At 35.6% G+C, this 15,324-nt stretch overlaps 1 protein-coding gene across 1 annotated transcript; it reads right to left on the bottom strand.

Moving 5' to 3' along the window:
* Window positions 1-1,088: 1,088 nt before the first annotated feature.
* On the bottom strand, window positions 1,089-3,431 carry LOC126847714 (neprilysin-2-like). Its single transcript, XM_050588091.1, has 3 exons — window positions 2,183-3,431; window positions 1,737-2,039; window positions 1,089-1,669 (listed from the first exon to the last, which is right to left on the bottom strand). The coding sequence occupies exons 1-3, from the start codon at window positions 3,429-3,431 to the stop codon at window positions 1,089-1,091; spliced, it is 2,133 nt and encodes a 710-aa protein (XP_050444048.1).
* Between the last annotated feature and the right edge of the window lie 11,893 nt (window positions 3,432-15,324).

Here is a 15,324-nt window from a genome sequence, read left to right as displayed (position 1 = left end):
TCGAAGGACCAAATGTTTGGGACCTTGAACCCATCGCAGGTGTACTGTAACTCTTTTATTTTAAATCAAAATTCCGCTTCGGTTAAATTTTGTTTATTTTAATAAAAAGCCAAACTGTTACGACATGCGTACAGAGAACCGAACGACGACTAACAAACATGGTCCGCGGAGGGACTCAACACTACAACAACCGGTTTTAACAATAATGATAATACACAAAACACAACAGAAACTATCACATAACCATGTTTCACATGTACAAACAAAAATATATATAAACAAAGAAACATTACACGTAATAAAATATATTTTGGTTCTAAGACCTCAACAGTTTTGGTAGAAACCGAGAGATAGCTGGACATCTTGACGATTTAGTTTTTTGACTTTCCATTTAATCATATCCGGTTGTAGATGACTCCAAAATCTCTTTACAATAACTACATCTGGCCAAAATGAAGGTTCTAAAACATCATTGAATTTGGTAAGCGGCAAATGAATATGAAATGACGCATAGTTGGATGTTGAGTGACTAGCTGTGTCACTGTGACATCATCAAATTCAGAAAACATCAACATATTTACTAGTAGAATGGTATAAAAGAAAATAAATACAAATGTGCAAAAAGCAGAACTTGTTATCACTGAATGTGATATTATAATATAATGATAAAAATCAGATAACATACACTTGGTTCAACAGGTGCATCACATCAGCAAAAATAAAATGTACCTTTTCACTATGACATGCGTTTTTTTGCATATGATATCATGGAAATCGAAAGCTTTTTAATATTAAAATTCAAAAAATAAATATATACAATTTTATTTATGTCTAAAAAAAGTCATATTTTATTTTTACCTTATTACTAATGATGTATACAGAGTATATTATGCCATTTGGTTTTTTGCATTTAAGTAAATTGATAAACATTTTTGTGTACGTAGTTAGAACCAAAATTAACAAACAAACTAACATACTAAATTATACCGCGGACACGAATAAAACAGGTTGATCATCTTGTAAGAGGGAGCAGTAGACTCCAGGAGTCGATATTTAAGCACTGTCGATTCCATTTACCTGGAATTGATTCACCAGACCTTGCACTTTTTTACAGGGTTCATGTATGAGCCTTGTGGGCAGCTAAAGTCATTGGCAAAGTCCTGTTGGTTCTGAAATGAGCCAATCACACGGAACTGGCCAGGCGAATGATGACCCGTCAAAACACTGTGTTTGAGGGCTTCCGGGCGGTACACAGAACACCATATGTTGGCGGCGTTTATCCAAAACATTTGTCGGGGCGAAAATTCGTTGAGACCTGGCAATCGTGGCTCCTTCTTGTCCATAGAATACCGACGGTAAGCATTATACGCCAGCATCACGCCTCCGTTGTCGGCAATGTTCTCTCCAAGAGTATATAGCCCATTGACTCGCAGTCCTGCTGCCTCGTCTGCAGTGAAATTATTATACTGTTGTAGAACGCATAAAGCTCGATCCTTAAACTTGTTGCTAGTCTCCGTGTTCCACCACGTACGAAGGTTACCCTTCTTGTCGAAAAGTCGACCCTGATCGTCGAACCCGTGGGTTATTTCGTGTCCGATCACGTAACCGATGCCACCGTAGTTCATATAATTGGGACGGTCAGCCGAAAAAAACATCCCTTGCAGTATACCTACAACGCATACAAGTCTGACCTGGTAAATTTGAACGAAACCGCATAAAAAGAATTTCAGACTTACCCGCAGGAATTTGTATGCTATTTTCTACTAAATTGTAAAATGCGTTGACCACAACCGCTCGACCGTGAGTGATCCAGTGGGACTTATTGACGGCCTCGTGTAAAAAACCAAAGCTCTTGTCGCAACTCAGCTTAGACAGTTGCAAAAATGTTTGAAAATAATCATTGTCGTTATTGATTTTCAGTGTTTCGTAATAGCTGTCCACTGTGGTAGTGTCCAACAGTTCCTCCGGATAGGCCACAAATTGTTCTATGGCCTCGACTTTGTCCAACGCGTTTTTTCTCGTCGAAGGATCCATCCAATCTAAACAGTAATAGTCTTATTTTATTGTCACAACTCACTGATAGAAAAGGCTCTCGATTCTTTGCATCTATACCTCACCGCAATTTTTACTATGCTCTTGTTATTTTTTTGTACTTAGTATTAGTTGGTAACTCAATAGGTACCTGATTTCAAAAGTGTCTGATACATTTCTTTATGGATGCGCACCGCCATATCGAAAGCGGCATTCTTGGCTTGTTTATCGAAATTATGTATCACGTACATAGAGCCCAGAGCCAAGTGCATTGCTGAAGAAACTATGTCAACACATTCAGTCCACCTAGGTTCACGGGCAGGACGCCCGTACCACTCTTCATACAAAAGTTGTTGGCGGTCTCTGAGACGTCGATTTGTAAACGTCACGGTCGTTGCTGTTGCTCTCCAAACTAGATAATTAGCCTGCACCCGTTTGGGAGTAGATTTCAGGATGATATCGAGGTTTGTCAAGTAATGTGGCATATTCAACATAAGTTCATCGCTGTCACGGACGCACAAGTTTGCCGGGCCGCAAACTATTCGGTTGACGTACTCGCTCCAAGGCACCACTGGATAGTTGCGAGCCAACTCGCACAATGGGATTTCCGAGTTGAAACTACCTATGTCTGACAAGTTCACCTGTGATATTCTGGCAAGCTGTATTTCTAGTTCAAGCGCCCGTCTGAGTTCAGTAACAGCTCGTGACCGTTCTGCTCCCAGCTCTACGGCTACGTCTACCATGTAGTTGAAGTAGGAGCTGACCATTTTGTCTCCAAGTCCACGTTTCAGATAAAAGGGATTTAACCCCAACGCGGCTCGATCGATTTCGATTATGTGTGCAGCTGTGTTTTTATGATTTACCTTAACGGACAGGTCGATCATGAAGTCAACACTAAGGCCGAGATCTCGAAACTTGTACACTGTATCGGTCCATCGAAAACTAGACTCGTCCCAGCGGTCACCACATAACACCGGCCATCCACCGATCTTTTCAAGCATCTCACGCAAAGCTTCCGTTTCTCGTTCTTCAAGTTTCTTCTCGTCCATACACATGGCAAACAACTTTTTTGCTCTCACTGAGTGCTTCGGCTCATTAGTTTTGATCGGCTGGTCGAGAATTCTGCGCAAGTCATCCACGAGTACATCATTAACCGCCTCGTAAGTTGTTCGAGACGTCTTGTCGTCGTGTACTCTGGCACCAGCTGTGAATTTCCCACAAGCGAACTTGTAAAAATCGTCGCAAGGATTTACCGACTTGTCGATGTTAGCCAATACGGAAGCCGCGGATTTGACACAGCCTTCCGACACGCATATGTTGTTTTGTTCGTCCTCAAGTAATTTAGCAGACAAGGTGCAAAAAACAGCGAACCAGTAAGTACAAAGAAATATTATACACATTCCAAACTACAGTACAAAGTGAAACAATAGAATACAAATTAAGGATATTGCCAGATATATAATTTATACATAATAACATCATTCAACAACTAGAACATGTTACTGGGCACTGTATAAGAGCCAATAATAATAATATAAAATAAATTTGCAAGCCTTTTTCCACCATAATATAAATTGGGTGCTTTAATTCAAATTATTATTATAATAATTCAAGTTTAAACCTTGCTATCACCATAAATACAAATTAAATTTCCATTAATTATTTTAGTAGAGGTGGAGTTTACTTTAAACTGCAATTAAATAACTAAAAATTAATTAAAATCAGAAATCATCTTTATTGTTAGGAATGACGGAGTTGTTAATAATTACAATTTTAAGGAAAACACAAATATTATTATTAACGTAAGCTATGGTCTTGCATAAAGTTCTTTTCAATATAATAGACTGGACTTGTATCGTTAATTTCAGAACAAACTCTAGTCAGTACATTAATCCAATATTTTTTCTCGGTTTCTATTTGATGTGTTAATCTTGTATCAATTTTTTTTAAATCTGATGCAAGTTCTTTCATTTTATAAGAACATAATTTGTGTTCAGATGAATTTTCATTGTATGAAATGTTCTTAGGGTGTTCCCAATCTGAAAATTTTTTTTTTTGAAAAATTAGTTTTATTCTCAAACAAAAGACATGGAACACGATAAACTGATCCAGTACTCTCAGAATAAGATAAATAATCTCTTTAGCACGTTTCAGTTGGTTAAAACGTTTCAATCCAATGATTTAATAGCCTGGTGGAATGGTTTTTAAAATTTTGTTTATAGAGAGACTGCAGATGAGGTATAGCAGAACGCTCTGGTGGACAATAGGCATATTATTGTCGGAACTCGTTTATACGTGTTATATAGGAATTTTTTCTTAAAAGCACTACAGTTTAGAACAAATGATTTTATCAATTTTTTGTATATCAAACATATTGATAAAAATAAAAAAATATACTATAATATAATAAATTTTACATTTTTCAATACTTTCTTATAGGAGAATCTACCGACATTAGTTTGTTAGGTGGCCGCTGCAAACGCAAGTTGTACACCTGCAGTATATCTATATGAAAATGTAATTGCAAAATATTGTGAAAATATTTTTATGTTAAGACATTTTGTTCTACAGAAGTGGTTTTTTTGTTTTTTTTTCAAGGATGGGAGTGGCAATTGTTATTTAGCATATAGACATTAAATTGTTAAATCTACCATCTGTTGATGGTTAAGGCCATAGACTGAAAGCCCTTCAGGTCTCATAATCCTCATCCAATAGTGTTCAAAATAGTTAAAAAGTTGTTGGAAAGGTTTAAAAATGTTCTGTTGCACAGCTATAACTAAGGTCCGGATAAATATTCTCTTAAAACACCTAAAATATGATTCTAATATTCTCTAAAAAACCTACAAATATTCTCCATATATTCTCTTAAAAATTAGAAAAATAAACAAAAATAATGAATTAAAATCAATATTTCCTTTATTGAATATAAAATAATAATATATATTAAAAAAAAAAAACAATATTCCTTTGGTATGATGATTATGGTAGTAAATTAATATTTACTAAATATTCTTCTAAATTTAATTCTGACTTGAATTAAATTGAAGTACAATTTAAATTACTTACTACTTATTTAAATTTTATTATAAGAGTTAATAATTATGTATTTCTCGATATTCTCTGGGCTCATGTTAGTTCTTCTATCGCTTAAAATGTGTTTGTAGAGGCTAAATGAACGTTCAACATCAAGTGATGTTAAAGGAGCAAACTTCATATCAGCAACTACACTAGGGGTGAAATGTTCTGGGAGATTTTCATTGTTTCCAGATAAAATGTTTCCAACTTTTCCTAACATTTGGTAGCCTTTATTTTTTCACATAATTGAGTCACTTTGGTTTTCATAGTGTTACCCTTTTCACCAGGTTATTGGTCATTTTGTAAATTTTTGTTGTTCTTATCAGCATGAAAACGATGCAGTATTGCAGGTTAGCCACCATATTTGGTAAACAGCACGGCACGACGCGGCGACTTAATAGTACTATCACTGTGTGTATTTTTTTTATGAAAATATTAATTATAATAATTTTAAAATAAAAATAAATTATTATGTTTTTCTCACAATTTGCAAAATATTCCAAAATATGCTAAATAACCTAAATATTCCCTAAACAATGAAATATTCTCAAATATGCAAAAAAAACTTTTTCCTGTGAACTCTGTGATGAATGAATCGTCCACATTTTTTACCCTCATAAGACTGCATATACTCAGTAACAATATGTAAAAACATATAAATCCGGACTTTAGCTATAACCCTTACCATCAACAAACGTTCATCAATAGATAAACCTCTGATGCCATTTTATTGTGGAGGTAAATGTGCAAGAGCCATTAACTATTTAATTTAAACATAAAATCAATTGCTTGAATGTATTAAACTTAAATGTAGGAATATATGTTTTTAGTACCAAACGAGTTATATTGCGGGCTGTTCCGTGTTGTCTGTTATTAAAGCTGCCAAACCCATATTTCTGACAGTCTTATTATTGCCTACAAATTTTAAGTATGTCATATTATAATTATTCAACACTATTTTAGCGCTGAACTCTTGACATTATTTAAGTACTTATTTAATGAAAATATGAAATATATTATTTATTTATTTAGTCGCAACGTTATTTTAAAAGGTGTTTAACGAGTTATAAAAATAAAAAATTACCTTTATTACATGAAAACATAATTTGTACTACATAGTTAGTTTTTATTCAGTCTACTTGACTAGGTAGTAAATTATTATAAAATTATCCTTTAAATAAAAAAAATAACAATATTGTATTGATAACAAAAAAACATAATAGTCTTTAATTAAAATGTGAAAACACCTATGCATTTATAATAAAATAAAATCACCTGTATATAAAAACTTAATAATAATAATATTTTAATATTGTATATTATGTAGTTTATATTCAGTCTTCTTGACTAGTAAATAAGTAAAAAATTATCCTTTAAATATCAATAAAAATATTAGACCAATAACAATGAACTAAAAACATAATATTTATAATAATTACTAATAGTCATTAGAAACATCAGAATCTTCAAAATCAGACTCGCCAAGACAGTCTCTAATTGTCTCATTAGAATTCATATCATAGTACTCTGCATGAAATCTGTTAATCAATAATAATAATATTTGCATAATTTTATTATACATTTGTTAAATCAGTGTAAAATAGAATTAAAAATTATCTTTATTTTCTGGGATAATACCATTTTTGCCCAAATCCGACAAATCTTTAAATTTGACAGATGAAATGGGTATTTGTTTCATCACACCTGTTTCTAATTTTTTTTTTTTAGAAAAGTATTCCCAGAAGAATATAATATAGGTTTTCATTTACCTAAAAAGGATAAGTGTCGTACATGTTCTAAATTTGACAATATTATTAATTTGAATGGAAATAGTTCACAAGATGAATCAATCATAAATCATCAAAAACCTATAAATGACAAAGATGACTGTAAAGCTATGTTTCTAAAATATCAAAAACCATTAGACAATACTACGTCATTATGTGTCAGCTTTGATCTTCAAAAAAGCAGCCATTTTTCAGGCTAGTCTGCAACCATGATAGAACATTTTCATGTCTCGTTGAAGTACCGAATAAATTTAGAGTAGTGGTGGAATTGTAGATAATGATATAGTATATTAAGAAGCAGTAACAAGCTATTATATTAAAACGTCAAGTTTCTGGCTAAAATTGTAGTGTTTATTATCAGGCCAAAAGTAAATTGACATAAAGAATTAAACTATTTTTAATTTATTTTTCATTTCTATTTTGAACGTTGAACAGTACACATATCTCTTATCTCATACCAGATAACAGCGTAACGCTTTTTTTCGGTTATGTACCGGCTAATTCTCACCCCTATTTCCCGTCCCAAACCTCATCTCCGTGTGGTAACGCTTTTTTGACATTTTCATGTCTTAGCTCTGACACATAACCGAAAAAGCGTTATCAAAAAAGCGTTACCACAGAGCTAAGACATGAAAATGTCAAAAGTTTTAAATACTCCCAAGGGTGATAATATGAACTTATATTATAGTCGGAAATTTAGTACCTATAATTTAACCATTTATGAAAGTAGAAACCAAAATGCTTTTTGTTACTTTTGGAGAGAGACAATAGGTAATAGAGTTCGCGTCGAAATAGTTTCATGCATTTATAATTATTTTATTAGTGTTGACCAATGCCAACTATAACATCTATTGCATTATTTAGTGACTCGTTTGTAGGCCAAAATAAAAATAAAGCTATGTTTGCAATGATTTGGTATGTCCTTAAGTTTAAATTAAAATATATAACAGAAATTAAGTTAACATTTCTACTACCTGGGCACACCTAGCTAATAATAAAAAAATACAAGATATAAAATATTTAACAAGTCAATATTGAACAAACAATTTAAGACAATATTAAACAATAACAAAACGATATACATAAGAAATACCCTATTTTTTTGTATATACGCCTGAGCGGTTTTCACCGTTTGAGGAAGTAACCAGGCACCTTGAAATTCATGACCATATTCATTACGCGACTCAGGCTTCGGTAACGAGGGTCGTGCAGGTACCGGTCGGCCATCGAGGCTGCTGTTGACAGGATGTATGATGTACGGTAGGCGGGCGTGATGCCGTCAAAAATGACGTAGACGTTGCCTAATTCGTTGGGCACGACGCTGTGGTTGAACATCTCTTGTTCGCACACGCCTAACGTGAACAGCGTAAACGCGTCCAACAGCATGCGGTTGCGAACTACGCTGTGCTTAGTACAGTCGACTAGGTGGAAATCCAAGTACGGAATGGCCTGACGCCACGCTTCGTCCGGATTTTCCGGCGAGTAAATACACGAGTCGTTGAAATACAGGGCCAACGTCTGTTGAAATTGTTCCGTATGCGGGATGGACGGCCAGTGTTCGGGCACGTGGTTTTCATTGAAATAGGCATCGTACCGCAAGTAGTGATTCGAGTACGAGTACTCTTGCGAGACGGCGTCCAGCGCATCGAACATGCGCTGTTGCTTTTTGTACAGGTGGCCGCTCATGGTGATAAACACAGGGTCGTGCAGTAGCCCGGTCATCTCGATAAACGACATGCACATGGCTGTCGCTTCCACCAATTTAAGCAAGTACTGTTCCGTTGTCAGGCCGACAGTTTCCCACACCTGGTTTATCAATACGACGAACATTTCAGTGGAACACACGGCCCGTAGCGCCACCTCTCGCGACAGACCCAGCTTACGGGCAACCTTATTGAACCTTTGTATCCTGGCACACAGCACGTCGACGTCCGTGGTGTGCTCGTTTAGGGCCACGAAATACGTGTTGCCCAACTCGTCGCTGAACTTTACCGGCAACACGTCTTTCGACGCCAGGCCATACACTTCGGACGCGCGTTGCCGGAATAGGTCGACGCGAGACGCCTCCTTCCACACTTTACGTTTCGCCTTTGTATAAGGGTCGTCACACTTTCCCTTCAGTCTATTCCTTTCCGATTCGCTCATGCTGCTCGAGTACTTTTCGTCGTCAGTCAGCATCCGTACCACATCGAAGTCGCCCGAATTCGGTGCCGGCACCGACAAGTCCGTAACATTCGGCATAGCGAACCAGAAATAAAGCGCTTCTTTTAGACGGTAGTCGCGTCGTTTGCTAGGCCAACGCATCGCTTTGATGCTGTTGAACTTCTCCAAGTACGTTTGCTTCGGTTTGGAAGTCATGATCAAATTACAAACACGGCTAAAAAATACACACAAACAATCGTAAAACATATAAACACAATGTCAACAATAAACAATTTAAACAACAATTTATAGATTACAAAATATAATACAAACATTGGAGGCAATTTAAAAATTGAAGACAACAACAATTTACAGATTACAAAATGTAATACAAAGAAACAATAAACAGAATGGTCAAATTAAAGTTGTCAACGACGACGACGACGATTGTATTACGTTATTCATATTCAAGCCAACATATCATTAACGCAATTTTTTTTTTAAATAGGAAAAATAAACACATTGTCTCGTGTGGACATTCGACCTGTACACATGTGGCTATTGTTATACTAGTTTTATGAACCATAATGAATTTTTTTTAAAAACTACATCAATTGACGCACAAAAACATAATTTGTGCAACGAGGATTGTCAACCTTCACAATTGTCAAATCAAACTTAAATACTAATTACTATAATTTTATAGTAATTAGGAATTCTAATCCTATAAATAAAGTTGTAGTTGGTATCACCAATTTTCAATAGCTGAAATTTTTCCCCGGTACTCACTTAAAGCCTGCCTTGTTTTTGAAAAATAACCGTTATGCTTAGCTTATCAATTTGTAGGTTATTTAATTGGTCATTACAGTTTGGTATTTTTCTCGAGGCCTGGAAGGTAAGTTATACCTATATCACCAATTTGGAAATCTGGAGACCGCGCCTCAGTCTTGAAAAATAGACATATTTCCAAACTGAGTTCATTACCCAAATTACAAAAATAATTAGTTGAACCTCAGCTCTCAAATTTAGTAAACCAAAGTTTAATAAATGAACAGCGTGAGTTTCGACAAAATTAATCTACTAATATAAATTTTGTCCAAATTTATCAGTTCGATATAAGTTCCACTGAATAAGTTCAGTTAAATGTTAAAATATGTATTCTGTATATTATAAATTATTGTATTGCATCTGTACTCATTGCCCTCTGCGGGGCGTTACTCATACAAATAAATACTACCGAATAAACCAGTACTTAGACACCGTCCTGCAAGATGTTTTTTGATCTCTCGTTAAGATATATAACCGCGACATTATGTTTGACATGTGCAGCGCTTCTAGCAAATCGGTGAAAACTTTAATGCCAATTAAGATTAAAAATTAAACCAATACACATAGTATAATATTTAACAATAAAAGATTAGGGGTGGGGGTGCTAATGAAGGTGAGGATAGGGATAGGGGTGGGAAAAATAAAGTCGTTAGCATTTTTGATCTTATAGTGTTTCCAAATGTGACAACGGTTGTACGGCGTTGGATGGTTAAACAAATGTTAAGCGACTTATGGTACATATTATATATTATATAGTAAAGAACTTAACGTTTTTTTTCATATCAATTGGGTGCTAATCAAAAACACAGTCGGTGGTGGTGGGAAACAAAGGCAGTCGCTATAACGCCTGAACAAATATGTTGGCTTGAATATGAATAACGTAATACAATCGTCGTCGTCGTCGTTGACAACTTTAATTTGACCATTCTGTTTATTGTTTCTTTGTATTACATTTTGTAATCTGTAAATTGTTCTTGTCTTCAATTTTTTAAATTGCCTCCAATGTTTGTATTATATTTTGTAATCTATAAATTGTTGTTTAATATTTTTGATTGTTAACTATTTGTTTATATTGTTTTCACCGATTGGTGCTTGCGTGCGTCGTGTTTTTGTAAGCCGTGTTTGTAATTTGATCATGACTTCCAAACCGAAGCAAACGTACTTGGAGAAGTTCAACAGCATCAAAGCGATGCGTTGGCCTAGCAAACGACGCGACTACCGTCTAAAAGAAGCGCTTTATTTCTGGTTCGCTATGCCGAATGTTACGGACTTGTCGGTGCCGGCACCGAATTCGGGCGACTTCGATGTGGTACGGATGCTGACTGACGACGAAAAGTACTCGAGCAGCATGAGCGAATCGGAAAGGAATAGACTAAAGGGAAAGTGTGACGACCCTTATACAAAGGCGAAACGTAAAGTGTGGAAGGAGGCGTCTCGCGTCGACCTATTCCGGCAACGCGCGTCCGAAGTGTATGGCCTGGCGTCGAAAGACGTGTTGCCGGTAAAGTTCAGCGACGAGTTGGGCAACACGTATTTCGTGGCCCTAAACGAGCACACCACGGACGTCGACGTGCTGTGTGCCAGGATACAAAGGTTCAATAAGGTTGCCCGTAAGCTGGGTCTGTCGCGAGAGGTGGCGCTACGGGCCGTGTGTTCCACTGAAATGTTCGTCGTATTGATAAACCAGGTGTGGGAAACTGTCGGCCTGACAACGGAACAGTACTTGCTTAAATTGGTGGAAGCGACAGCCATGTGCATGTCGTTTATCGAGATGACCGGGCTACTGCACGACCCTGTGTTTATCACCATGAGCGGCCACCTGTACAAAAAGCAACAGCGCATGTTCGATGCGCTGGACGCCGTCTCGCAAGAGTACTCGTACTCGAATCACTACTTGCGGTACGATGCCTATTTCAATGAAAACCACGTGCCCGAACACTGGCCGTCCATCCCGCATACGGAACAATTTCAACAGACGTTGGCCCTGTATTTCAACGACTCGTGTATTTACTCGCCGGAAAATCCGGACGAAGCGTGGCGTCAGGCCATTCCGTACTTGGATTTCCACCTAGTCGACTGTACTAAGCACAGCGTAGTTCGCAACCGCATGCTGTTGGACGCGTTTACGCTGTTCACGTTAGGCGTGTGCGAACAAGAGATGTTCAACCACAGCGTCGTGCCCAACGAATTAGGCAACGTCTACGTCATTTTTGACGGCATCACGCCCGCCTACCGTACATCATACATCCTGTCAACAGCAGCCTCGATGGCCGACCGGTACCTGCACGACCCTCGTTACCGAAGCCTGAGTCGCGTAATGAATATGGTCATGAATTTCAAGGTGCCTGGTTACTTCCTCAAACGGTGAAAACCGCTCAGGCGTATATACAAAAAAATAGGGTATTTCTTTGTAATATGTATATCGATTTTGTTATTGTTTAATATTGTCTTAAATTGTTTGTTCAATATTGACTTGTTCAATAAGGAACCCACTTGGAAAGTCTACTAGATTTAGTTAATCTTAATTTGGATAAGACCTGTTCTGCATTTCTATTGGTTTCTAAGACTATCAAATCAATGATTTTATCAGTTACAAATAAATTGTAATATTGCCATACTGTTGAATTGTTCGGAATGTTAACTTTTAACCCAGGCTGTTTATTGAATATAAATTGTTTTTGGTAGTTACCTGTAACGTCTTTCCATGTTTGTTCAGGAGAACTTCCAGATGGACGTACAACTTCTTCGGAATTTTCATCAAAATCAATATTATCTGTGTTGTCTAATGACAAAAGAAGTAAAGAATTAGAATTTTAAACCTATGTTTTATAGTAATTTAATCTTACCACTACTTAACGTATCGTCAGAACAATTTCGAGGCACATAATTTTCGTCATCAAACTCGCTGAAAGAACTTAAATCATCATCTGAGTCATCTAGCAGTTGCCTTATACTACTTTCATCAGATGTTTTTAATCTTTTCGGCCGATGACTCATTTTTACAAAAAATTCACTGAACAAAAGTTAGTACGTACGCCGGCGACCTAAAGTGATAAGTAAATGGTACTGACGCCATGAGGTCGCCGGCGACCACACGATTATTATTTTACATTATTAATGTCCGGACAATAACAAATATTTGGGTTTTGGAACGGTATTTTTAAACCTATTAGTTCAAGAGATGGTACACATGGTACAGTTCGCGAAGGTCAACGATATTTTATCGACAGCATTACAGTGATAAACCACTCTACGCCCGCCGGCGACCGTACGGCAGTCAACGTGTTAAAACTTTTTTACAGACCTAATCAGTAAATATAAAATAACTCCGCAGGTATAAAAAGCGTTCCTGCTATAGACAGTTCAATAAAATATTCATAAAATAATTGTTTGGGCATCAGCAATGAACCTTATGATCTCAGTAGTATGTTTAGTTAATATTTGCCTATCTTTGTTTTTGTATTGTACCTAAGTTCTATTTATTATATATGTTTGTATGGGATCATTTATGTCTGTTTACAAAAGCATAATGTCAATAAAGTGACATAATTTATAATTGAACTTATCAACATAATTTTTAAGTAAGTAACTTAGCAAAGTCTAAACATCAAACTATGCATCTGAACAGTTTTGGTATGTTGAGTTTGAAAATAGTTTCCCAATTTGATATGATGGCTGAGAAATAATAGAACTTTCTAAAGTGCTTTTAGTTTCAAGAAGTCCTTCTGACGCTATAAATTACACAAGACCATCTGCAACATTACTTTTGCAGTTTTTACTCGACATAAAAAGATGGTCATCGGCATTATTTTCACAAATTCATTTTTAAATTTAATCTTAATATTGTTCTAAACGAGTGGTTTGTTGGGTTTATATTATACCCACTTTTTGGCGATTAGGTGCAAACAAATTTTTTGTGTTGTCTTGATTTAATCTTGTTGTTAGTAAATAGGTATAACCTTTTTCTAGTTGATCTATGTATAGACAAAATAGAATTTTGTACCAAACCATGCATCGATGCTTTTTTGTGTTAATTTTTAAAGTTTAGTGAACAAGATTTTTTCTTTATTAATAATTTCTAGTGTTCCAGGATAAGCACTTGACAACGCACAATTATATAAGGTTTTCGCATATAATGATTTGCTATTTGGACAATCAAATAGATTATTGAGAATTTCGAAAAATTATACAGAGTTTTTGTAGCAGTTTTAATTTAATAAATTCACATGTAAAAATATATGTTTTCATTGATGCTGCTACAGAATGACTAAAAATATGTGTATGCTAATTTACAAGGTATTTTCTGAAAAGGATTAGGAGTGATACTTCTTCTTCTTGAAGTTCCTATCCGTTTCGGATGTTGGAAATCATATTGAATATTGCTTCTCTTTCTAACGATGAACGAAATAGTTAAATTGATGTTGTGCTAAACCAGTCCCGGAGATTTTTTAGCCAAGATATCCTTCGTCTACCAGCACTTCTCTTGCCTTCTATTTTTCCTTGAAGTATAAGTTGTAGCAGTCCATATCTATGGTTATTTCTCATTATGTGACCTAGGTATTCTAATTTCCGTGTTTTTATAGTCTTCAGTAATTCTTTTTCCTTTTGCATTCTTTGTAGTACGCACATGTTGGATACTCGATCTGTCTATGAGATATTTAGGATACGGCGGTACAGCCACATTTGCAGTGCCTCAATTTTCTTACTCAATGTTTCAGTTAATGTCCATGTTTCGGCACCATATAATAAAATAGGAAAGATATAACATCTTAATATTCTAATCTTAGTGCCCAGTGAAAAATCATGACATTTAAGTATCTTAGACATTTTTACAAATGCAACTCTGGCCATCTCAATCCGGCATTTAATTTCCATCCCATGTTCCCAGTCCTCGTTTACCGATGTACCTAGATATTTATACTTTTGAACCTTTTCTATTTGCTGTCCCCTAATTAATAGTTTAGTAGGAGTGATACGGACATCTGTAATTTTGTCAGAAAAAAACACAGTTCTCTCATCATATGTAAAATGTCCAGTCAAGAAATTATTTCTAATACTTTAAAATAAATGTAGTACATCATAGATACTATATATTTTTTTGTCATCTATATAGAAACATGATGTATTTAAGTCATTCCTAAATTTTAAAACGGAAACCGATTGTTTGTGCCTTGATCGCATACAATAGCTTAAACATTTCATTCAATATTTAAATTTATTTTGAATTCATAATTTGATTACATCTTGTTATGTTGACGAATAACCAACAAGTACACTGAAATAATTTCCATGAAGAGTAAATCCCTTGAACCACAAACTCTAATACGTATTGCCCTATAAGATTCTTCCTTTCTAACACTTCAAAATCTTAAAAACCTCCAATATGTTGTACTCGAGGACGCTTTTTATTGACTTCTCATCAAAAATAATTGTACAATATTTTTTACTCATTGCATTGCAT

The sequence above is a fragment of the Adelges cooleyi genome, unplaced genomic scaffold (genome assembly GCF_023614345.1).
Source record: "Adelges cooleyi isolate 19-005CV unplaced genomic scaffold, UGA_ACOO_1.1 ACOO_flye_CR_arks_rails_tigmint_CR_PRNA_118, whole genome shotgun sequence".
Classification (NCBI taxonomy): Eukaryota; Metazoa; Arthropoda; class Insecta; order Hemiptera; family Adelgidae; genus Adelges; species Adelges cooleyi.
Note: the sequence above shows the minus strand (reverse complement) of the source record. Positions and strands in the feature narration are given on the sequence as shown.